We start from the raw sequence: 24,776 nt of genomic DNA, 5'->3' as shown, positions 1-24,776 counted from the left end.
CAGCGTGCAGCGGCGCAGAGCTAAACTAAATCTCGGAATTCTCGGACAGGCTGACGGTAACGCCAGCTAAATCTCGGACAGGTGCTTTGCCACTAAATCGCCCATCTCTCAGAACTCTCTTCGGAAACGAAGATCTAATGGAATATGCAGAGTGACTCTTAAATAAGTGCAAATATTTCAAGGGGTAGTATATTTCTACCCCAGAAACACGATTATGAGGTTTTTTCGCATTTTTTCTTAATTTGGAATGTGTTGAAAAATTTTTGGATTTTCTTTTAGTTTTTAGTATGGAGTTTTTAGTTAAAAAACATAATTTCTTGACAATAATATGACAACATAGGTAGTGGATTAAATGTACAAGAAAGCAAACCCAGAAAAGATCCTGTGGTTCTCAAAATTTAAGCAAAAAATATATTTTTTTAAATTTACAAAGTGAAATAACTTGGCTATTTTGGACTTATTTGAAAAGCGGTAAAGGAAAAATGTATTTTTTTATTAAGGTCTACCAGTCCTGAATATATGTGGACTTATTTAAAACTCATCCTGTATAGAAATGGGCATCGTAGTCAATTTAGTCCTATTTGATAAAGAGTTATATATCATTACTTATAACTTATAAATAACGTGTAATGGGAAAGACCAGATGGTAGAAGATCGATGATCGATAGGACATTATAGAAAAGGCGGAAATATGCTGTAAAAGACGACATAAAGTGGGACATGAAATGATGGAAAATTGTTATACAGGACCAGTAAGTGTGGAGGGCAATAATAATAAACACTGCAAAGATTTATGAAGACTTGTAGCTCCAATTATGATTATGATTTGATTCCTATATTATAATGTTAATCCATTCTTATAATGTTTTTGTTAAGTAACAAAAGAAAATGCCTTTTATATGCATGCAAATGTTTAATGTTGAAGCTGTGAGTAGTTTTTTATAGAGATGAGCAAAACTTCGATTGTGATTTATAAATTGCCGTGACTGTAACCTGCGATTGCGATTTTAATATTTTTAAATTGGTACACTACGCGCTATGAAGATAATATATAACAAAATATAGTAAATAAAAATAGCTGAAAAAAGTATCCAATTAACAGAGGTTCCTTACCATAATCTATGTCTTCTAGTTAATAAAGAATAAAAATAGTTTTTTATAATTTGAATCTAAAAACTGTGCTTATGAATATTTTTTAATTAAATTCCAATGTTGTTATTAATTCATCTACTCTATCATAGACAAAATAATATAGATATATAACACCTTTATACAAAATAAATTATAAAAAACTCTAAATAATATCTAATAAATTGTAAAAAAAACTCTTAAATATTTGTACATATTTTGTAAGTAAATTTCCTAAAAATTCCTTTCCTTTATATCGAAAAAAATCTGTGGCGCTCTAAGTGGGAAGCTTTAATTTCTTAGGGAAATTCAATCCCTAAGGAAATGATCAATCATCGACGTTCAGAAACAGCAAAAGTTACTTTTCATAGCACACAAAATTTACCATATTAGAAACCTTAGAATATTTCAGAGAAATTGACGAAAGGAAAAATATGAAATGTAGATACGTTAATTTGAAAAGTTACTTTATTAAATTTCCTCAATAAAAATATTATCCCTGAAGAATTTTTTAATTAAAAAAGAATTTCATTTGGTATGTAATATTGAAAACAATTTATTTGATAAAGTTTAGTTTGATAACAGAAACGCAATTCTTTAGAAATCTGTAGGGGAATCGGTGTAGATATAACTTTTCTAGCGAGCCATAATATCAAAATTCACTGGTTGCTGGGGGAAATGACGGCTACAGATCGTAAACTTGAACCATGGTTGTCTATTTCAGCCCGATTATATCCATTATATTTTTTACGTGATATCTTTGGTGATATATTTATGATCCAAAAAAATTTAGTCAAGTTATAAACAGACATATAAACAACGAGAAAGCTATTAAAGTTAAAAAAATTGTGTAATCTATACTAATATATAAAATCCTTAACTGGGGTGACTGACTCACCGATTAATCACGATCCTGTTCAAACCACTCTACATAAGAAGCTCAATTTTGGCATACAGGTTGATTCTAGGGTGTAGAGGTTCGATAAGAAGGAATTTTTCGAAATTCCAGTTCTAAAGGGGGTGAAACCACCTGGTACCTCTCAAATACTACAATATTTTTAATTTAAAAAACAGTAAAGTTTCCGAAAAAACGCTTAAACACGTATATATTTTATTTTGTTTTTTACATATTTTAAGATTTTTAAAAACGTATACAGGGTGTTTTGAAAAATCTGGTTATTGATTAATCACGATCCTGCTTAAAGCGCTTGACGTAAAAAGCTGAGTTTTTGGAAAACGGATTGACTTTAGGGTGTAGAGGTTCGATAAGAAGGGATTTTTCAAAACTCTAATTTTTCGAAACTCTCTTTGAATTCTAAGGGGGTGAAACCACCCCTCAAATATTAGAATATTTTTTTATTTAAAAACCGGTGAGTTTTTCGGAAAAACTCTTAAACACGTATATTTTATTTTGTTGTTTTAAATATTTTAAGATTTTTTAAAAATTTATATAGGGTGTTTCATAAAATATAACCATTGTGTAATCACGACTCTGCTTAAACTGCTTGACGTTTAAAGCTGATTTTTGGCAAACGGATTGACTGTGGGGTGTAGAGGTTCGATAAAGAGGGGTTTCTCGAATCTCAAATTTCCAAGAGGGTGAAAACGCCCCTCAAATATTACAACATTTTTTATTTAAAAAACAGTTAGTCTTTCGGGAAAACGCTTGGACACGCATAATTTATTTTGTTTTTTACATATTTTTAAATTTTTTAAAAATCATACAGGGTGTTCCAAAAAGTTGGGTAGGTAATTGATTAACCACGATTCTGTTTAAACTGCTTGACGTAAAAAGCGTATTTTGATTTTTGGTAAACGGATTTTTCGAAAGTCAAATTCCAACGAGATGAAACTACCCCTCAAATATTACCAAGTTATATAATAATATCGTCATATTGTTTTTTCTCATGCTGACATAAATATGAGAGAATTTTATCCAGAATGCATGTTAATAGAAATTCTTGCTTTGCTTTATAATCACCATTACAAATGATTAATTCGACGCGAACGAAGTCGCGGGTACACGCTAGTTATTTATAAATCGCTTAACTGTCAAAGCATAAGTAGCAATAAAATATTTAATTACTTAAAATCAAAATGTCTTGTGAAATACCTTTAATTTGAATGAATTACTAGCTCTAACTACATTACTACCTGATAATTGAATAAACAAATAATTCAAATAACAAGTGAAAACAAAACAAGCCCACCTCATTTGTTGATAAGCTATCGCATAAATTAAAAAACTAAGTACATATATGGCCCCATATGACGGAAGATATCAAAATTAAAAATGAACCAGACTAATAATTTTAAGGTATAGTTTTAATAAATCAAAATTTTAGATTAATGGCAACGTCGCAGCAAATTAATTTTTGAATGAAAACCGAATTTCATTCACAATTTTATTTCGAAAACATAATGTTTAGTATATTCAAAAGCTGACTGGCCTAAATGCTATTATCGATATATTAGTTTAACGATCAATATGTGATTTTCCTCAGAACTATACTAGACTACCGCTAAATTTTGAGCAAAGAGAATCATTTATTTTGTGTCTCACAGCTTGTCCAGAGCCAATGAATATAAACAACCTCATGCATTTTAATAAAGTGAAAAAAAGTTAATTTCGTGTGCTGATTAAACATTAAACAGCTCTACACTATCCCCGAAATATTTCTGGAAATATTTCGGAAAACATTTCTGGAAATACTTTTACACCTAACTATAAATTAGTTCCCACGTTTCCTGAAATAGTTCGAGACGCCTCGTGATTGGTTGTTTGTTTTTTATTGTTAACAATAAAAAACAGTGTGTGGTGACTTCAGAAAAAATAAGTAAACATGAAGTATGAATAAATATCAATCATTTGTAATGGAGTGTAATACCACTATATTAAACTGATATGAAAAATCAAGAACAGTGCATTTAGAAAACAGTTACCGATGGTAGATTAAATTGGCTATTCTTCTCAGGTTACACAAGAATATTTAGTTTTAATCGTTATCTAACATTATTAATTACAATATAGTAAAAAATATATTTCCAAAACTTAAAATCGTAAAACTGCAGGGCAATGCGCAATGACTAATTATTGCTCTGGCGCGGCGGCCCGCCTTTTATAGGTTATAATCCACAGTGTTAAACTTTTTAAAAAATCGTCTAATTATTTTTAATTTTTGAATGGTTTTATATCAAACCAAGTTATTATTATATATATAAAAGTATCTTTTATTGACATCGGGTCGATCAGTAATTTTCCCAATCAGCTCGATATATTGATGATGTTGCCAGTATTACTTATCAAGCAATACTACTGTTATATTAATCAATTAAGGCCGCGTAAACAAACTTAACATATACAATTTTATATACTAATTCATTATAATAAAATTAAATAATAAACATATTTTAGTTATATTCCTGCAGATTGAGTGAAAAGTTTTGTTGTTAAATAATATCTACTCTACATACCGTATGATCGAATAAAAACGGCGTCAACGATGGCTATGAAATGAAGATCGCTGTCATTTTATATGTAAAATTGTATGGGAAATGTCATCGATCGTCATTTCCAAGCCAACTGGACGCCGTTTTTTTTCGATCATACGGTATTATAAACGCGTGTTCATATATTAATCTTGTGGAATATATATCAACATAAAACGAGATGTAATTATCATCGTAACAACAGCTATTTTAGAAACATCTAGGTTTACTTATTTCACTGAAATTTATGAAAAAAAATCCTTTGCCTCGGGTACAGATACCGCCAAGTTTTGGAAATAGCTTAAAATGAAACAAAATTGAACGAGGCAATAAGAAACGTCAAAAAACATCCCCCCACGCCCTCTTCCCGAGTAGTTTTCAGGCGCTTTTAAGAATCGAAAGTAGGTCGAGGCAAACCAAAGTGGGTCAAGACAACAGGAAATAAACCAAAATGCGACAAAGTTGGGCGACGAAACGCGAGCTTGACCTGCTTCGAAGAATTCTCCGCATAGTGTAGAGGCTGGTTTATTTGCGTAAAAAGTCATCCGCAATCCGAATGAGTTTTTGCGCCGTTTCGTAATAGTGGACGCCATTATATTTATACATCACAACACACCCGAGACTAAAGAGCAATCAAGACAGTGAATTTTCGGGGTGAGCGTGCATTAAAGAATTAGAGAGGTCAAAGGTCATGGCCTGTGTCATTTATATCTGTTACTGTAAATGTCCGAAATGAGGTAAAACCTAGGATAAACGCGCTAAACCTAGGATTTATTTATGAATAAATAACACCCTCCAGATAACCACGCTAACCAACTAGAAATGCGGTAAAACCTAGGATTTACCACATTTCGGACATTTACAGTGACATATCGATTACTTAAAAAAGGACAACAAACATTTATATTATTTATAGCTATGGCACAAGTCTCTATACAGGGTGAGTCTTAAATAATGCAAATATTTTCAAGGCTGGTAGATCTCGACAAAAGAAACATATTTTCTCTTTACCATTTTTCAAATAAATTTAAAATAACCGAGATATTTTACTTTGAAAATTTTCAAAAAAAATATTTTTTTTCCTAAAACTTTGAAAATCACTGGATCTTTTCTGGATTTTGTTTCTTGTAAATTTGATGTACTACCTATGTTGCCAAGCCATATTATCAACAAATTATATTTTCTAACTAAAATTTTTTTTCGAAAAAAACTTTTTTCGAAAATAATTGTGTTTCCATCGTCGAAATATACTACCCCTAAAAATATTTGCACTTATTTAGGACTCACTCTGTATAAATACCTTATTAAACATTAGAAATAGACAGTTTCTCTTAAAAACTTTTTGTATTTGTCGACATCATCAATCCACATGCACTTTGTTTTGATCTTGTTTTGGTCACTTTTAGATCTTACAAATATCGATATGTATTTTTTTCACAAATGTGAAAATAATATCGACTTTCCATTCCATTTTCAAGCAAGGATTTATCTCTCATTTAACATCTACTTTGAAACTGATTATTGCATTACGCCTGCACAGTGGCGGATTCACGGGGTTTATCTTTAGGTTCAGTCATGTAATACGATATTATTAATTTATTATGTCAGAAACGACTCCGGAGTATGTACAGGGTGTCCCACTAAGAATAACTCTCGGTTGTATCTCGGAAAGTATTAGCCGTAGGGGCTGCGGAAAAAAATATTTATGACTAAAGAGGCTATGAGAAATTGCTGGAAATTATTTTCAGGTTTGTAGAACGACCGCTAGGGGGCGCAACTGCAATAAAAAATAAGAAAATTGAGTTTTTACACAATTTTGCCCAGATAAGGTGTACTATAAGTAATAGTTTCTTAATCTTCAGTAAATTTTGAATATTTTTTATTAGAGCCATTTTCCCCTATCTACCAAAATAAAGTGGTGGGGGAAGGTTAGATCTGTTTTTATTTAAACATTAATAACTCTGGACTGGATGATCGGAATCCAACAAGCGAGGGTTCGTTTAAAAGAGCGTTTCTTACTCTATATTATACCATATAAACAATAATAATAAGCTTTTGAACGTAGACGCTAGGGGGCGTTGTCTTACAATTTAACTAACATTGCGCAACAATTTGATAGTCTTAGCAGCGTTTTTTTCTGCTTTTATTATTTGAAGTTGATCTAATAGCAATTTGTCGTTTATATTATTACGTCAAAAGCAACTTTTTTCCAAAGCCTACCATGACTTCACTGAATCATCGTTTCTTGTTCACTGTTATTAATATCTTAATTATTAGATATTAACACATCTGGTATTATGGTATTCTGGTATTTCGTCGATTTTAAAATAAACTAACTGTTTCTATCTTATTTTTTGTTAGAATGGGCATAATCAAGAGGGCTAGTGATACCGTATTGTAAAAATAAGGTAAGACGCGCAATGTTAGTTAAATTGTAAGACAACGCCCCCTAGCGTCTATGTTCAAAAGCTTATTATTATTGTTTATATGGTATACTATAGAGTTAAATAAAAACAGATCTAACCTTCCTCCACCACTTTATTGTGGTAGATAGAGGAAAATGGCTCTAATAAAAAATATTCAAAATTTACTGGAGATTATGAAGCTATTACTTATAGTACACTTTATCTAGGCAAAATTGTGTAAAAACTGCATTTTCTTATTTTTTGTTGCTATTGTTTATTTTGTTGTTATTTTTTGTTGCGCCCTCTAGCGGTCGTTCTACAAACTTGAAAATAATTTCCAGCAATTTTTCATAGCCTCTTTAGTTATAAATACGGCTAATACTTTCCGAGATACAGCCGAGAGCTATTCTTAATGGGACACCCGGTACTTTGAGTAAAGTTTTGTGTCTAGCCTCCCCCCATTTTCCTAATCCTAGATCCGCCCCTGCGTCTGCAGCATTAGACACATGTACTGCCAAATCAGCAAATCAAGTACCTACTAATAATATCCGAGATAAACTTCCTGCGAACTTGCTGCACAATGCCTAGCATCAACGCGTCAGATCGAAATATCAATGAATAATGAGTAATGGACTCTATAATATAATTAAAGATGATCTAGAATCCACATAGTTGCACGTAGTGTAGATAAAAAGTAAATAAATTACTAGAGTTTTCTAAGAGTTCATTTTCGCCTACGATGTAAATCCAAAACCAATGTTTTATCTTGTCACATCGCTATAGAAACACGCATTTCTTTAGAATTCAGTAAAGCAGGTCGGTACATACAACGGGGTAGAGTGGCCATTACGCAAGGATTCGCTGGTTAAGGGTAGGGAAAAAGGGATCATAAATCGTAAACTTTTCCCAAGAATAATCCGCTTCCGTCTGGCAAAATCTATAGCTTTTTGATATTTTACTTGTTCCTTTTTCTTGAAGTGAAAAGGTCAAAACCTAAATATACAGGGTTGTTCACCACATACGACGCGGAGTATTGTAGCTGAACGATTAGATTTTTACAAATTCTAAGTTTTGAGTTCGTTACAGGACTATTAACTTATTTTTGATTTTCTGTGGAACTAATATATTATTATGATACTTTATTAATTGTTTTATGTTTAATGCCTCTGTTTTTTAATATACTTATTCTGTTGGTGTTAGTTTATCTAGATTAAATATTATTTTTAGTAATTTATTTTGTTTTCTTTGTAGCATGTTTAAGTTTTTTTCTGTTGTATTACACCACATATTATTAAATATATTGTTACGTTTTTCGTCGGTTCCGTGTGGATAGAAAGTCACAATTTATTTAAACACAATTTATTTAACACTAATTAACAAACAATAACGATTAAAAGAAAACTTAAAGAACTATTTATAACTTATTTACAATTTATCTAACAGCAATTTATTTTGAATTAGCGCGGCGATTGTAACTGTGCGCGTCGATCGGTTATTTTCTCTCTATCTTCTTCAGGTTTCGGGCATCGGCTTATATATGAGAGAAACATACAATCCAGACTTATCTCGAAAATTCTTAGCGGCGTTCTTCAAACGTCGGTGGGCGTATGAGTCATAGGCGAGTGGCCAGGCCTAAGGCCGAGTTCAAACGGTACGGGTCCGTAACAATATGAAGAAAATAATGCATGATTTGTTGGTTTCTTCATTTTTGATGGTATTATGTTTTTAAGTTTTAGGAATTTGGCAATTATACCGTATGATCGAATAAAAACGGCGTCAGCGATTGCTATGAGATGAAGATCGCTGTCATTTTATTTGTAAATTTATATGGGAAATGTCATCGTTCGTCATTTCCTAGCCAACTGGACGCCGTTTTTATTCGATAATACGGTACTATTTATTATTGTACTAATTATAGGCGTGCCCCATTTTAAATTATTATGAATTTTAATTCCGCTATAATCAACTTCAGATTTTTTATTTTTTGCTCTTTTATAGTTATATTTATGTTAAATCTTATAAATTCTGGTTTAGATTCATTTACCGTGAGTGAAATGTTGAAACACCACATTTTAAATTTCTCCAAATCCTTATTTAGGTTCACATATAAATTGTAATAACTTATCAGAATACACCATACCATAGTTAATGTTGATGCTAAAAGAATTTCGATTTGCATTGCCTTTATTTTAACTTGCGCAAAGTTTCGGCCAGATGTAACGCTGGCCGTTATTCAATGTAAATAGTTTACACTCGATAACGGTCAGTCATACATCTGACTCAAACGTTGTGTAAGTTAAAATAAATGAAGAGAATGGAAGTCCGAGATTCTTTTAGTATCAATACTGAGTCAATATTTACCACGTTAAAAGAATCAGTAGTTAATCTGTTTAATATTTTACTATAAACATTTTGGTCTATATGCTGAAATAATGTCATTTACAATTTTAAACTCCTTCTATACTTGTTTACAAGCCATTTTACCGATTTTGAAAACCAAAATTGAACGTCAAAAGGCGAACAAAGAAAGAAAACAACAAGAAAACTTAACCGCTTCATTGGCAAAAATAAAAGTCATTGCAGTAATGAGCTCCACGTGTTTTCAATTTTAATGCTCAATTGCTTAAAGGACCCCTACAGATTTTAATAAGCATTGTTAGCTTTTATGATGGCCTTTTTGAGATATAAAGAGATCTTTTAGAATAGTTTGATATAGCAAATTATATGAATGAAATATTTAAATGAAAAAAGTGAGTATTTATTTTTTACTTGCAAGGTTCGCTTTTTAATTTTGGATTTTTTGCAATAAAGTATTTAATGTTTTATAATTCTTAGCGTAACACGATTAATTAAAAACCAATGTATTTTTTTAAATAAATATGATAATTATTGTTTACATTTTTATTGATTACAAAAATCCATTTTTAATAATTATTATTTTATTGTTTTGTTACTGACGAGAAGGGATATGCACTTCTCAAAAATGTTGTGTTTTTTTGTTAGTTAAATTTGTTTATAAGTAAACAATTACTGAGAAACTGGCTTTTGTGTAGATTACTCATTGGCGTTCTACAAAAAATAACTTTTTTTATTTTTTAGTTAATCTTTGAGTGGCAAAATACCCAATATATTTAAAAGATAAAATGTAGATATTAATTCTGCAAAAAAGTTAAGTGTAATTAATTTGTTTTTAGAATTTTTGAGTATGTATTTGTTTTATTATATGTAAATAGATATTAAATAAAGTCATAATTGGCAATAATAGTGTGGTTAAATATTGACCAGATTATGTAGTGCAAATTTCTGTATATTGCTCACCTTAATCATAAATTTTAGTTATATTGAATTTTAATTGTTTAATTTCATTTTAAAAATGAAGAAGATTTTTAATTTTTTATCGGGCTATTTATCAGTGTTGCAGACAAAATGTCGATTTTCAGTCCAAACGAACTTTGGCATACATCCAAAAATGCTGTGATAGATGGATATTTCAAGTATATTTGAGTTATACCATCAAAAAAATTCAGCTTGAAAATGTTCACACAATTTATTTTAAAAAGGAGATTAATGTCGAAAAAAGAATTGTTTGAAAATGTATATTTTAATGAACAAATAGATATAGTTAGGTATTTAAATTTTGAAGTACAGCTAATAATAATTTTGGAAATCATCACTCAACTTTGTATTAAAATCGAAAAATAAGTGAATAAATAATTACAACCTTAGTGTCGTATGTGAAATATAAAAGAAAATAAAAATTTAAAGGAGACAAGTCCTTGAGTTTCGTCCAAGATTTTCGAGAGAAATATACGAGAAAAATAAATTGCTTTGGTTCGATAGATAAAAAGAATGCGACAATATGCAGTAGTCGGTATAACAAAAGAAATATGTTCTGTTATATATGTACCACAAATGAGCAAACACAATCATTTTGTGCCTTTAAAAAACAAATAGTTTGTATATTGATTAAAGCTTTATTCGTAACCTAAAAATTAGTGGAATAAATTAGTGGTAACAATTAGCATAGAAGTTTGTTCCCCTAATTTCAACGTAAGTATTCAGAACGTCAAAATTTGTGGTAATAATTTTCATTTAATAAAAAAAGTTAAAAGATTGTTTTAGATTTTAAGCTTCATTCGGAACCACGTAATTACTGGAATAAATTATTGGTTTCAATTAACGTAAAAGTTTGTTCCTCTACTTTCAACTTTCAATATAGGCATTCAGAACGTTAAAATTAGTGGTAGTAATTTTCAATTAGTAGAAAAAAATAACAAACTTTTAACTTTTCCACTAATTATACCACATGATCGAATAAAAACGGCGTCAACGATGGCTATGAAATGAACATCGCTGTCATTTTATATGTAAAATTATATGGGAAATGTCGTCGATCGTCATTTCATAGCCATCGCTGACGCCGTTTTTTTTTCGGTACCTCAAAACATTACTTTTGAGGTTTACTAAAATTATGTACCTACACATTTATCTAAAATTTGTTAATAAATTCACTAATTTTAATTCAAATTTTGATTGATATTTACACAATTTAATCTAATATTTTTAGATAGCTATTGATTACAGAGCAAAATAAAACACTAATAACAATTATGCCATACGCATATCCTCTAAGTTAGTCAACTGTCTCGACAAGCGTGTTTTGATTGCTTTCGATTCGACCATTTTGTTTGTTTCCGTTGATGTTTCTCTCTTTTATTTTTTAAATTTAATACGAATATGATTGCCTGGAATATCTTGAATTTAAAATTGTTGTAACTAAGGCAACGTCGCTTAATATTATCGCATGACGCAAGCTCGCCACGCCGGCGCGGCGCCTTTTAAAGAACCAGTTGGCACGTGGCACTCTTGGCGGACGGTTGGGCTGTCGATGGAGCCATTGTCGATGGAAATACATTAAAAACATAGAAAACTAACAAAATATTTATTTAAAATTGTTGAGTGAAACATGTGTTTTCTTAGGCTAAGAACATAGTGGAGCGGCGAGTAAGCAGCGCGATACCGCGTTGAGCAAGCCTCGAGGTGCTGAAACATAGTAGAGCGACGAGGAATAGCGAGATACTTGTGCAAATTTATTATTTGCTTATTGATAATTTAAAATGTTAACGGTGACTAAAATTCTGGGCAGTAATGTCGCAAACATTTGGTTAGATGAAGTTTTCAAAAACCCGAGAAAGTATGGCAAGTTACTACAATCTTTACGCAATTTTGTTGCCACTTCATCTCATAACTTATAGAAAATGTATCGGTTATGGTGATTACTACCTTTCTGATCCCATAAAATCTCTCTTACAAACACTAAATCTATTAATTTTTGGGAATCCATCGTTTCCTACAGCGCGATATAGTGACGAAAACAAAATTATTTGAATCGATCTCGCCGCTCGAGCAGATCGCTTTACTATGTTCACATGTACTTGCCTTCACAGGTTTGATTTGGACGCGATGTCGCACTGTTGGCTAGCCGCTATCCTCGTCGCTCTACTATGTTCTTAGCCTTAAATTAAAAGCAGTCTGTAAAGTGGAGATAAGAGGCAATAATTCTATACATCTATTCCTTCAGAAAGATATTCAAAGTAGTGCGCGCTATACGAAAATAACGTGTTAGAAATGGGGACTGTTATTTTAGCAGTTATTATAATAGCATGTACAAGTAAAGCAGATGAGCATAAGATTATTTTAAGTAGTATTATTAAAAAAATAGAGAAGTTGTAGCACAAAAAGAATCTTCATCTGGCAATGATAAACAAACAGCAGTATGTCTACAGCACACAAGGACAAACGTCTGTTGGTTTGTGTGCCTACCGCCAATGGACATACAGCATATAGAAAGTCTAAGGCATTTTCACCATTTAATCCAAAAATTGGACAAAATGCATTTTGTAAGTCTGCTCATCAATTATACTGCAGTGGTGACTTAACTTACGAATCTATGATTCGCATTTCTTTGTTAAAAAAAAAACTACGTTTAAAACTATACTTGAAATTTCTTCTTATTTTCAATTGATTTTATTTATTGCGGTACTTCAAGAAGTATTAATATTATATTCCTTATAGGCTTTATATGAACTGGAACTTGCCGGCTGCAACGAGATCACAGAGCAAGGATTGTGGCAGTGTCTCCATCCCCGCATAGTGTCCCTCACGCTTACCGACTGCATCAACGTTGCCGATGAGGCTGTGGGCGCAGTCGCTCAGCTACTACCCGCCTTATACGAATTCCAGTTACAAGCTTACCACGTGACCGATCAAGCGCTAGGATACTTTTCGCCTAAACAGGGTGGATCTTTGGGGGTGTTGCGACTGCACTCCTGCTGGGAAATTACCAATCACGGTGTTGTTAATATCGGTGAGTCATTATCAATTCCATTTTGGTTATTTTTTAAACCTTAAACGTTCTGTATAATCCCTACGCAAAATTTGAGCACATTTAAAGTTTATTTGGTTTATTCTATATCCCTAAAGCTACTCCAATATTTTTATATTTTTTGTGACAACATACAACACATGATTTGTATGTCGTTTTTTACTAATAGGTACTTGTAATTAAAAGTGACATACCTATCTACAGCAAACATTGACTATTACTTTAATTTTGTAATCAATTTTTTACTAGACCTATGTATAAGTATGATTTATTTTGCTGAAGCAGGCTAAAAATTACTATTGAAAATTAGTGACTAAGTATCATTATTAGTTTAGTATAATTAGCTTTGGAAGAAACACTGTTATAAAATATGTACTATTTATTATACAGGAAGAATTTGATTTTTTTAATTTTGTGTTAGATTTAAATATTTAAAATCTTTGCAGTATGTCGTCCCATTGCTGCCAAAAGTCACTAACTAACATTTTTCCGAACAACCAAATTCAATCACTGACTATGTTTTGAAGCGGAGAATCGATTGCAAAAGTCATTAACTACGATTTCTGGCTATTTATGTTTTATTTTAACACCGAATAGTTACTAACTATAACATCTTTATGCAATGCAATTCATCTTTAGACGCATTTTTCTCGGAAGTAATAAAAAGTAAGTTAGTGACTTTTGGCAGCAATGGGACGATATGATAAATTACTTTCTATAAATAATGACAATATGCAATTTTTATAAGAAATCTACTATGCAAAATAATATCGCTCTCTATTTTTATATGTATATGTTACACTGAAAGTCGGAAATTCAGTGATCGTTAACATTCACTAGGAAATGCTAAATATTACGCATAGGACCAGTGAATGTGGTATTTTAAAGAGATTTGTCGACTTTTCCTAGTAATTTCACTATAGTGAAAGTAACATTTACCTAAAACATTCACTATAGTGAAAGTAACATTTACTAAAGGTTTTCAAAGTGACGAGGAAGAATGTTGTTGGAAGTTAGAACAAATAAAACTTTTAAGAATATTGGATCACCTCAAGCTGATCCACATATCTCAAAATTACAATTTACTTCTTTAGTATATTTATTAAAAATTATAGAAAATCACGACATAACCTTTTAAAAATATTAAAAGAGAAAATATAGTAAACTTTTTGAAGTGTACAAAACAATTAAAAAAAACATTCATAAACATAAGATTACTTATTGGTATAAGGTGTTTTTTAATAAAGTTCTTCATCGTGGACAAAATAAAATATGCACGAATTTTCTTCAACGGGAGTTATTCGTTTTTTCAAACCCGCTACTTTAAGCATATCAAAACGTTTAATAAGTTCATAGTCACACACAGGTTCCTTACACTTTCATAACACTTTTTACAACGATGATAAAACAATTATACATAACCACAAAACAACAATGCGAATTTACGCCAGATGTCTGCCAACATTGCCAATGTTTAACCCAATTTAATATTATCCTTATATTGCCTATTATTCAAGTTATCCTTATTTATCCTTATATTTTACAACATGTGGCAACCGCGCAAACTGAATCTTTCAAAACCACTGCTTTTGTCCAGGGAATGCTAGCATTCACTAGTAAAAGTTGATTTTAAAAATAGATGTTGAACTTTTACTGGCGTAATCTTAGCAAATCAGTGAATGTGAGCTTTTACTAGTTAACAATCACTGATTTCCAACTTTTACTGTAACATATAATGTACCATGTTATCATTTTAGTTTGACCCACTTTTAAAAGCTTATAACTTTTTTGTTTGTCGGGTTAAAGCAGTCATTCAAAAAACATGTTGTAGCAGTTTCAGCCAAGTTTTTGCGAGTGTTGTCAAAAATAACAGTAGGTGTCACATGTCAGATTTTTAAAACTAAAAAAAACTTTTAAAATGGGACACCCTGTATATTAGTAGCGCATTAGATAGTCCCCTTTTCTCCGAATTCAAAAATGTATCACACATTAACATTATAAACGTCATATTATGAAAAGCCTGTAGAAAATATTTCGAAAATGCATCGAAAAAGGCGGTCATGTAGAGCAATATAGATTATGAAAATGAATAACCTATAACTGTTTTTAATTCTATAGCTAGTTATTGTTCGTTAATGTGTTGTGCTGCATTGATAAGGCAAACTAACAAACATAATTTGGAAAGAAAACCATTTATAACTATCTTGATTGTTTTATTTACTTAATTGTTTTTACATTCTTTTGTCAATCTTGAATGAAATTAAGAAGAAGAATGCACATGTATGATACATTTTTGAATTCGGAGAAAAGGCGACTATCTAATGCGCTATTAATATATAGGGTGTCCCATTTAAAAAGTTTTTTTTTAGTTATTCAAAAATCTGACATGTGACACTTACTCTCATTTTTGACAACACTCGCAAAAACTTGGCTAAAACTGCTACAATATGTTTTTTGAATGACTGCTTTAACCCGACAAACAAAAAAGTTATAAGCTTTTGAAAGTGGGTCAAACTAAAATGATAACCCGGTACTGTTTACAATAATTCATCAACTTAAAAGCTAAACCAGTAATGTTTTATTTAAAAATCTTCCAAATTACACTAAAAAACCTTTTCTAAGAAGTAATATTTGAATTCATAATTTACGAAGATATGATTAACATTTCATTTTGGAAAGAAAAAATACCTAATTTCCTCAAATTATATTAATTACAATTAAAAGATTCAATCTTAAAATTATGCATACTATAAAATTTCAAATTAAAAGAAACTAATGCATAATCTATAAGTATATAAAATACGTTTCTTTTTATTGGAACATTTTCAAAATCAATAGTTAATATATGGTTAATATACTCGTAAATCAATATGGCACACACACACACAACCTCAAATATAAATAAATTATACTTAAGATGTCCCACCTATTCTGCAGTTTTGTTAAATATATTATTATAGTGAATTTGTAATCAATCAATATAATAAAATAAAAAATACCAAAATGTTAAGAATTAATACACTCGACATAAATATATAAATATGTTCATGGTTTTATGTATGATTGCAGAAATATGACTAAAATAGCTTATTCATGATAATTAAACGCGTAGGTAGTATTTGTATAAAGCCCATCTATAATTTCCATTGTAAATTTTGTTTTGAACCACAAGCGGCTTTTGAATCTTGTCTAGCCCACATCAATATTCTGCTATTATGCTATTAGCACTCTCCTGGATACATCTATTATTAAACGGAAATTAACAACCTGCGGTCGACTAAACCCGTTTCCAACGCTTTACCAAATATCGCTATGAATTGTGCTCTTTTCTGTTTCTATGATGTACAAATTGTTTTCGAATTTGAGCATATTAAATTCATATACGAGCAGTTATTGACTTTAAAATGATCTCGCTAAAGCGGAATACTACTAATTGTACAACCGCAAAATTATAATTTTGTTGAATGTACAGGGTGACCCAGGCTTCTGTGACCAAGCTCTATATTAGGATTTTGGTTTGTGATTTTCATTTTATTTTTTTTTACGTAATGTGGTATTGGTAACCCACATTTCGAGATACAGAGCGATTCAAACATATTTTCAAACTAAAATTGTATATTTTTAAATGAAATAGTACATTTTTTACTACTATACCTAGTGGTTTTTGAAATATAACCGTTTTTAAACTAATTTTACTGCTTATTTAAAGCCCTTTGAAAATTCGAAGAACTTGAAATTTTTTTAGCCGGAAGTACTGTATAATAATATTCTTTCAAATTCAGCCCACCAATCTACAATTAGGTCAATACTAAATGTTGTATTTTTCTCCACTATTTTAAATGAGTCACCCTGTATTTTGTATCATAAATGAACGAAGTTTTGTTTAATATTTTTGTTTCATTGCGTACTTAATAGCTAAAATTTATATTTAATGAGAAAATTGAGTTTTTTTTGAAAATATAAGACAGGCTTTGGCTTCTGCTCTTTTAATAGAAGGCGTTTATTATAAAAAGTGATACACCTATCTACAGCAAAGTTACGAATTAATAAATTTGATGACTGATTTTTTTTTATACCTCAAGTATCCATATTCAATAAATTAAAACGAAGGTTTAATAGTACGGGCAGGGTTGGCAAATATCATGATATTTATATAAATAACATAAATATCATATTATATTATACTTTTTTATTTTTTCAGATAAAAAAAAAACGAGATTTGGTATGTTAGTATATGACATAAATTAGGATTGATTGACGGACTTAATTGTTTTTGGTCATTTCCTGTTTCACCGGAAATGACTACAACTTTTGATTTTTAAATGGCATCCTCGGTATTTTTTTACTTTATTCGATAGAAAATGACATTCTGAATAGAATGACATATCATATGTAAACTTTTGACATTCTCGCATAATTAAAATCGTATTTTAAAATTTAATCTAGAGTGCCATGGCTATATTAAAAACACTAATACTTAATCAAGCAGCCTTGGAAAAATAGATTTGATCGTCTAATGTTTTTAGTGTCTTCTCCTGGCCAGTTAGGAAATGCTCAAATTGTATTTTTAATCATATCTCAATTTTTTCAAAGGGAACGAGGGTGGCTTATTAGCATATTTGGAAAAAGCAATTTTTGACGAATAATTTGATACCACACACTTGGTATTTTGAGTCAAATTTTCTTTACGAACCGCAAGTTATAATTTAAAATAAACCATATGCGAAAATGTCAAAACTTTACATATGATATGTCATTCTATTCAGAGTGTTATTTTCTATGGAATAAAGTAAAAAAATACCGAGGGTGCCATTTAAAAATCAAAAGTTGTAGTAATTTCCGGTGAAACAGGAAGTGACCAAAGACAATTGAATACGTTAATCAATCCTAATTTATGTCATATACTAATATACCAAATCTCGTTTTTTTAGCTGAAAAAATAAAAAAGTTATAGGGGTGAACCAATTTCGAGACGCACCCGGTATAATTATATCTATTTTAACGTTATTCGATACGAGAATCTTGTAACTATAGAGAAGAGCACTGAACTCGACAATATCAATAAAGGTGTCTGGAAAGCTTTAGTACACTAGTAGGTTTATTACAGTTTTATATTTTGCGCTCAGTGAACAATTAAAGGCGGGTTTTCACGTGTCACGGATTTTCAATGCAGTCTGACTCAAAGTCTGACTGATTCAGTAAGACTGAACGAATAATGAACGCAAGAACACGTTTCAGTCAAGCAAAACTAAAGCTTTAAAAGCAAATTATTGATATGACTTAACTGCAAGTACTTTCAAAAGTTAAATTGATTTAAAACGCCTATGTATAAAATCGATGTTTAAATATTCACCTTTTTTTGCTTTTTAACTAAATTATTTTATTATATACGTCAAGCTTTTTTAAGTAATAATTAGCACTAAAAAGTAGAATAATTAATATTGTGTTATGTTGTCAATAGACATACGTATTATATATTTCTTTTTCGATAATGGTATTCTTTGGAAAATAGATATATATTTTTTTGAAGGTTGAACGAGTATTCTTGAGCTTACGGTCCTTAACTTGGGCATCAAACAATTAAAATTGTATGCCTAGTTACATTTTATCACAGTAATATTCTGATTTTTCTTCTGTGTTTAACTTATAAACCAGGTCTGTTTGAGAATAACGGACGCCTTTTTTAAATTAGACTGTCTATATTATTATTTTATTATAAATTATTTATTTATTAATATCTCTGAAACTATCGAAATATATTTACTCATATCTTAGAATTATGTAAAGTGATCTGAAAGGAGGCTGATTAAAAAAAATCATCCCGATCCACTAACTTGCTCAAACATAAAAATCCAAAAACAAGGTATGATCGATACAGGGTTGCCAACACTAAAACAATTAAAAAGGTGCAGAATTAAAGCAGAATAAGATATTTAAATTCGTTAAAGAACTTTATTAATTCATAAACCAAAAACACTAATTTATATAGACTTTGTGATAAAATATTTTTTTAAATGTTAATTTACATTTGTGGTGAGTTCATTTCTTAAAAACTTGCCTTCTCAAGAACTTTATTTTTTCGTTAAAATATCAATTAATAACAATTTCTTTCTCTTTTCAGTTCATTCCTTGCCAAACTTGACAGTCCTAAGTCTCTCGGGCTGCAGTAAAATCACTGACGACGGAGTCGAGCTTATAGCTGAAAATCTGCAAAAACTGCGTTCCTTGGATTTATCCTGGTGTCCTAGAATAACCGATGCTGCCTTGGAGTATATAGCTTGTGACCTTAATCAATTAGAAGAACTAACACTTGATAGGTAAAAATATAATCTAATGCACATGAAGAAAGGTTTTTTGTTGGTAAAGTCGACCAGTGGAATAACCCATGGTATAAAGAAAACAAGGTATGATCGATAGCGGTTCCAATCTCGTTAAGTTTGCGCATACCACCTGTGACGTCATACGCCATACAAAAAAATATCCATATTGTGCAATTGCCACTAATAAAAAAAAGACATAAAATAGTGAAGAATTAGGACATAACCCCAAAAGTTATGTCAAATCATCGAGCTTGACATTTAAAAAATTATTTTCACATTTATTGTGTCATCTGTCTGCGGAACTTGCCGACTAATGGTGCCGTTTATCACCTGTGACGTAGTGACCAACCTGCGCATTATCATACCTTGTATTCTTTGTATCATGGGAATAACCCAAGAACGGTAAACTGTTTCCCAAGAACTTTCCACTTTCCCACTCACCCTATACATTTATCAACTACATCAGCGTTTCTTAACCTTTTTCAGTTCGCGGACCCCTAAAGAATCAAGCACAATTTCAAGGACCGCCCTAATTAAAAAAAAAAACATAGAAATATTAGGACAAATTATTTCAGTACAAGAAAAAATGACATTTTTATAAAAAATCAAACGTTCATAGATAAGACGTAGGACCCCCATACACATACTCGCGGACCCCAGGGGTGCGAGAGAAACCCTGTGAAACACACAAAAATGCGACAACCTGTACAAAGTACCACGAAATTTCTTTTATTTAAGTTGATGTTTTTATGTGTGTTTTTCTGTCCTTGATGCGTTTATTTTTTTTGTTTATTATAGTTGTTTATATAATATTTTATTCTAATCTGTATCTACAATAAATTAATATAGATAATAAAAAAATCGGTAATGAATGAATAATACAAGAAAATTAAAATTTAAAAAATGGGTATTTAAATTGAATTCTGGTTGTCTTGACTTGGAGGGAAATAAAATGGATTTAAGTCATTTTACTAACTTAACTTGCAGATATATTATTGCATATTTTGGTTCTTCCTTCAATTCTTAGCCAAAATCGAGATACACAGAATGTACCTCAAACCAACCGTTCCCGAGTTATTGTCTTTTGAAAATATCACTTAAACGATTCGATTTAATTAATTTCTATGCGTTCGGTTTCATTTGACGATGCAATTCTGCGGAAATTGTGATACTTAATAATATTTGACATGAGTTTTCAAGTTAGCATTTATAAATGTATAAAATGAGATCATATCAAGTCTGGAAATTACAAAATTTTCGTTTAACATTTCAAAATCAAAACTTCATGATTCGGAAATTATTGAATTTAGATATATAATCGTAATACACATAATGTCTTTATGAGCATTAGTATTATTATACATATCAGCGACCGTGTGTTTTATAAATCGCTCCTATATAGAAGCGGCAGATAGTCCACGTGGACTTTTGACGTGTGTATGTCACCGCAAAACACTCCGCCCACTTATTTCATTGACTACTTGCAAATTTGTCGAATTTTTATTTATAGGACGCGTCGACTAATTTTTTTTACGAGAAACATCGATTAAAGGGTAACAGATAATATCGTGTCCCCCCTTAGGGATGCCCCTACATGCTACAATGTGCTACAGAATGGACAGCTGTGCTGTATACAAAAATCATTTTATAAATATAATATACCCAAAAAAGAGATGTTCGTTTCTTTTTTCGCTTTAATACCTTTTTATCAAAAAAAGTAATAACCTTTGACCTTATAACAAACTAAGCGATACACCATTTCTTTTTTTAGGGCATCGAATAATACATTTTTTTGTTATAATTCGTATATATTTTATGTTTCAGGTGTGTTCACGTGACTGACATAGGTATAGGCTATATATCAACTATGTTATCTCTACAATCGTTATACTTACGATGGTGTTCACAAATTAGGGATATCGGACTGCAACATTTATGTGGAATGAGAAATTTACAAATATTGTCTTTAGCAGGTGCGTATGTAGTAAAATAATATTATTAATTGTTTATTACCTATAATATACTAACTGATGGGCACAAATTAAAACAAAAAAATATATATTTCTGGGAAGGTAAGGAAGTTCTGGGAAGGAATAATAATTGAAGTACCTAGTTTAAAGTACATAGTGTGAAAACATTTTTAAACTATTCTAAACGAATTTCCTAATTTGTTTATTACTAGTAATAATTTACTGGTTAAAAATTGTTATTTTCCCTTATATTTCGTATTTTTTCCTGGGAACGATCGCACGCTGCACAAATATAGATACAATAAAGCTTAAAGCATCTTTCTAATAAAAATTCGCCATAACCTCATTGTAATTCAAGTTCTGACGCAATAGATTTCCTGATTTATAAACTGGCATAAAATCAAGTATAAGATAAACAATAAAATATATACTATAAAAATAGAAAGGCGCACACCAAATAAGTCACCAAAATAAATTTTTGTCAACAGTAAAGACAAACAAAACTGACTATTTTATTCTTCAAATTGACTCTTACTCTTCGTCCTACGTGGGCGACAAAAGCGCGCGATTCGGGCGATTCGACCGATACGTGTTTTTTTCAAACAACGTTTTCTTATGAAATCGTCCTACGTAGATAATGCAGGACACTTTTATAAGCATAGATAGCAGAGCTAATTCATAAGTTCCATAAGAAATTATTCATTGTTCATAAGAAGATGTTTTTTGATAACGTCGCGTCGCTCGCATCGCCCGTTTTTGTCGCCCACGTAACGCTTCGTCCTACGTGGGAGACAAAAGCGAACGAGCGACGCGTGTGACAACAGAGGGCAATGATCAATCGCCTCCGCATATTTCAGTCGCGCCAATCTCCTACCTAGGACAGCTTCATGGTACAAACACAGAACACACTAAAGGGTACAAAGAAAACAAGGTATGATCGATAGCGGCTCCAATTTCGTTAAGTTTGCGCATACCACCTGTGACGTCATACGCCATACAAAAAAAATATCCATATTGTCCAATTGCCACTAATAAAAAAAGACCCAAAATAGGGAAGAATTAGGACATAACCCCAAAAGTTATGTTTTGACATCGAGCTTGACATTTGAAAAATTATTTTTACATTTTGACACAATCAAATTTTACAGATGACACAATCTGTTTGACAATTTGAAATTGGCGCGCAGAGCTTGCCGACCAATGGTGCCGTTTATCACCTGTGACGTAGTGACCAACCTGCGCAATATCATACCTTGTATTCTTTGTATCATGGGACAGCTTTGGTAAGAAAACGTTGTTTGATAAATACGCGTCGTTCGCACCACCTGAATCGCGCGCTTTTGTCTCCCACGTAGGACGAACCGTTAACGACCCTTTCGTAAAATTCATCCTACGTGGGAGACAAAAGCGCGCGATTCGAGCGTCGCCTATTTATCAAACAACGTTTTCTTACGAAGCTGTCCTAGGTAGGATATGCGCGCGACTGAAGCGGCATCGGATGCGATTGAAATATGTCGCGCGAGTCGCGCTCATCGCCCTCTGTTGTCGCACGCGTCGCCCGCTCGCTTTTGTCTTCCACGTAGGACAAAGCGTTACGTGGGCGACAAAAACGGGCGACGCAACGTTATCAAAAAACATCTTCTTATGAACAATGAATAATTTTTTATGGAACTTACGAATTAGCTCTGTTATCTATGCTTATGAAAGTGTCCTGCATTACCTACTTAGGACGATTTCATAAAAAACGTTGTTTGAAAAAACACGTATCGGTCGAATCGCCCGAATTGCGCGCTTTTGTCGCCCACGTAAGACGAAGCGAAAAGTCAGTTTTGTTTGTCTTTAGTAGGACGAAGCGTTAGACCCGTATTTAGTCGCGTCTCGAACTGAATCTCCGAAAAGACCGACAAAAATAACAGGCTTACTAGGCGCGTGTATACGGGCGACGAAACGTACGTCTGTTATTTTTGTCGGTCTTTTGCATTTCGTGACTGGGGTCGCGGTTTGAGACTCGACTATAAATACGGGCCTTAGTTTTTTTTTTAAATCAATACGATATACTGGATTAATATTTTTTCAGGGTGTCCACTTCTAACTTCTAACGGTTTATCGAGTTTAATACAGCTTCGACACATGAAAGAGCTAGAACTTACCAATTGCCCTGGCGCTTCAAGAGAACTCTTCGACTATTTAAAAGAACATCTTCCGCGTTGCCTCGTAATAGAATAAAATATATATTAATAATGTACTTTTACCTACTCCATTTTTTGATTTATAGAAATCAAAAAGCAATTTTATATATTTATATATTATTTAATAGAGTGCTCAAGAAGTATCTACCCCATTGGAAACTGAAAATTAGTCATTAATAACAAAAATATGTTGTGCTATATTTTAGTTGTTTAGAAGTGTAACTTTTGCATTAAAAACATATTCTTAAGACTGAGAACAGCACCTTAATGTGATTTCTCTTGTCAAAGGTTGTAAAATATCCATATTCTTGTGTGATTAGTGTAAAACTTTGAATTCTATAGAGAAAAAATAGGACTAGGAAAGTAGAACCACAGTATAGGCATCTATACCCGTGGCAAGCATACCTATACTGATCAAACATCTGTAATTTTTTTCACTAAATATTCATATACTACTTTCTCAGCTTATTCAATAACAAGCTGTAAATCTCTGATCTCCGCATATATTTCTGAAAACTCAATATATAAAATAAATTACTATTGTTTACATATATTAGACAGAGACATGAATATCTGTAGATAGAAAAAGGTAGAATGGTATATATAAAATGGACTTCAAAGTAAGCCATTCATCAGCTGGCACCTAGCTGATGCCTAGCTGGCCCTTGAAAAAGTTGAAAAACTTTATTCCAGAATCTTTGTCCAACGAGAAAAAATACGATAGTGGCAATTGTCTGTCATTTTTTAAATATCGTCTGTTGGAATCGACTCTTTCTCGTTGAAGCGACTCTAAAAATAAGTCAACAATACCTAATATATAGGTAATAACTACGGTAATAACCATATACTAACAAAACAACAGCCAAAAAACGTACAAATAAATTCTCAAA

General features: G+C 31.5%; 1 protein-coding gene across 1 annotated transcript in view; it reads left to right on the top strand.

The window, feature by feature from the left end:
- The window catches only part of LOC115883549 (F-box/LRR-repeat protein 16), a 35,868-nt gene extending 11,092 nt beyond the window's left edge, over positions 1-24,776 (top strand). Inside the window, exons 2-5 of the mRNA XM_030901918.1 lie at positions 13,098-13,389; positions 19,529-19,724; positions 21,552-21,700; positions 23,775-24,776. Coding sequence (XP_030757778.1) covers positions 13,098-13,389; positions 19,529-19,724; positions 21,552-21,700; positions 23,775-23,923 — 786 coding nt within the window. The 3' untranslated portion in view covers positions 23,924-24,776. The remainder of the gene's footprint in view (positions 1-13,097; positions 13,390-19,528; positions 19,725-21,551; positions 21,701-23,774) is intronic.

Source organism: Sitophilus oryzae, unplaced genomic scaffold (genome assembly GCF_002938485.1).
Source record: "Sitophilus oryzae breed Bouriz unplaced genomic scaffold, Soryzae_2.0 scaffold_111_pilon_pilon, whole genome shotgun sequence".
Lineage (NCBI taxonomy): Eukaryota > Metazoa > Arthropoda > Insecta > Coleoptera > Curculionidae > Sitophilus > Sitophilus oryzae.
This window is presented reverse-complemented; position numbering and strand designations above follow the sequence as displayed.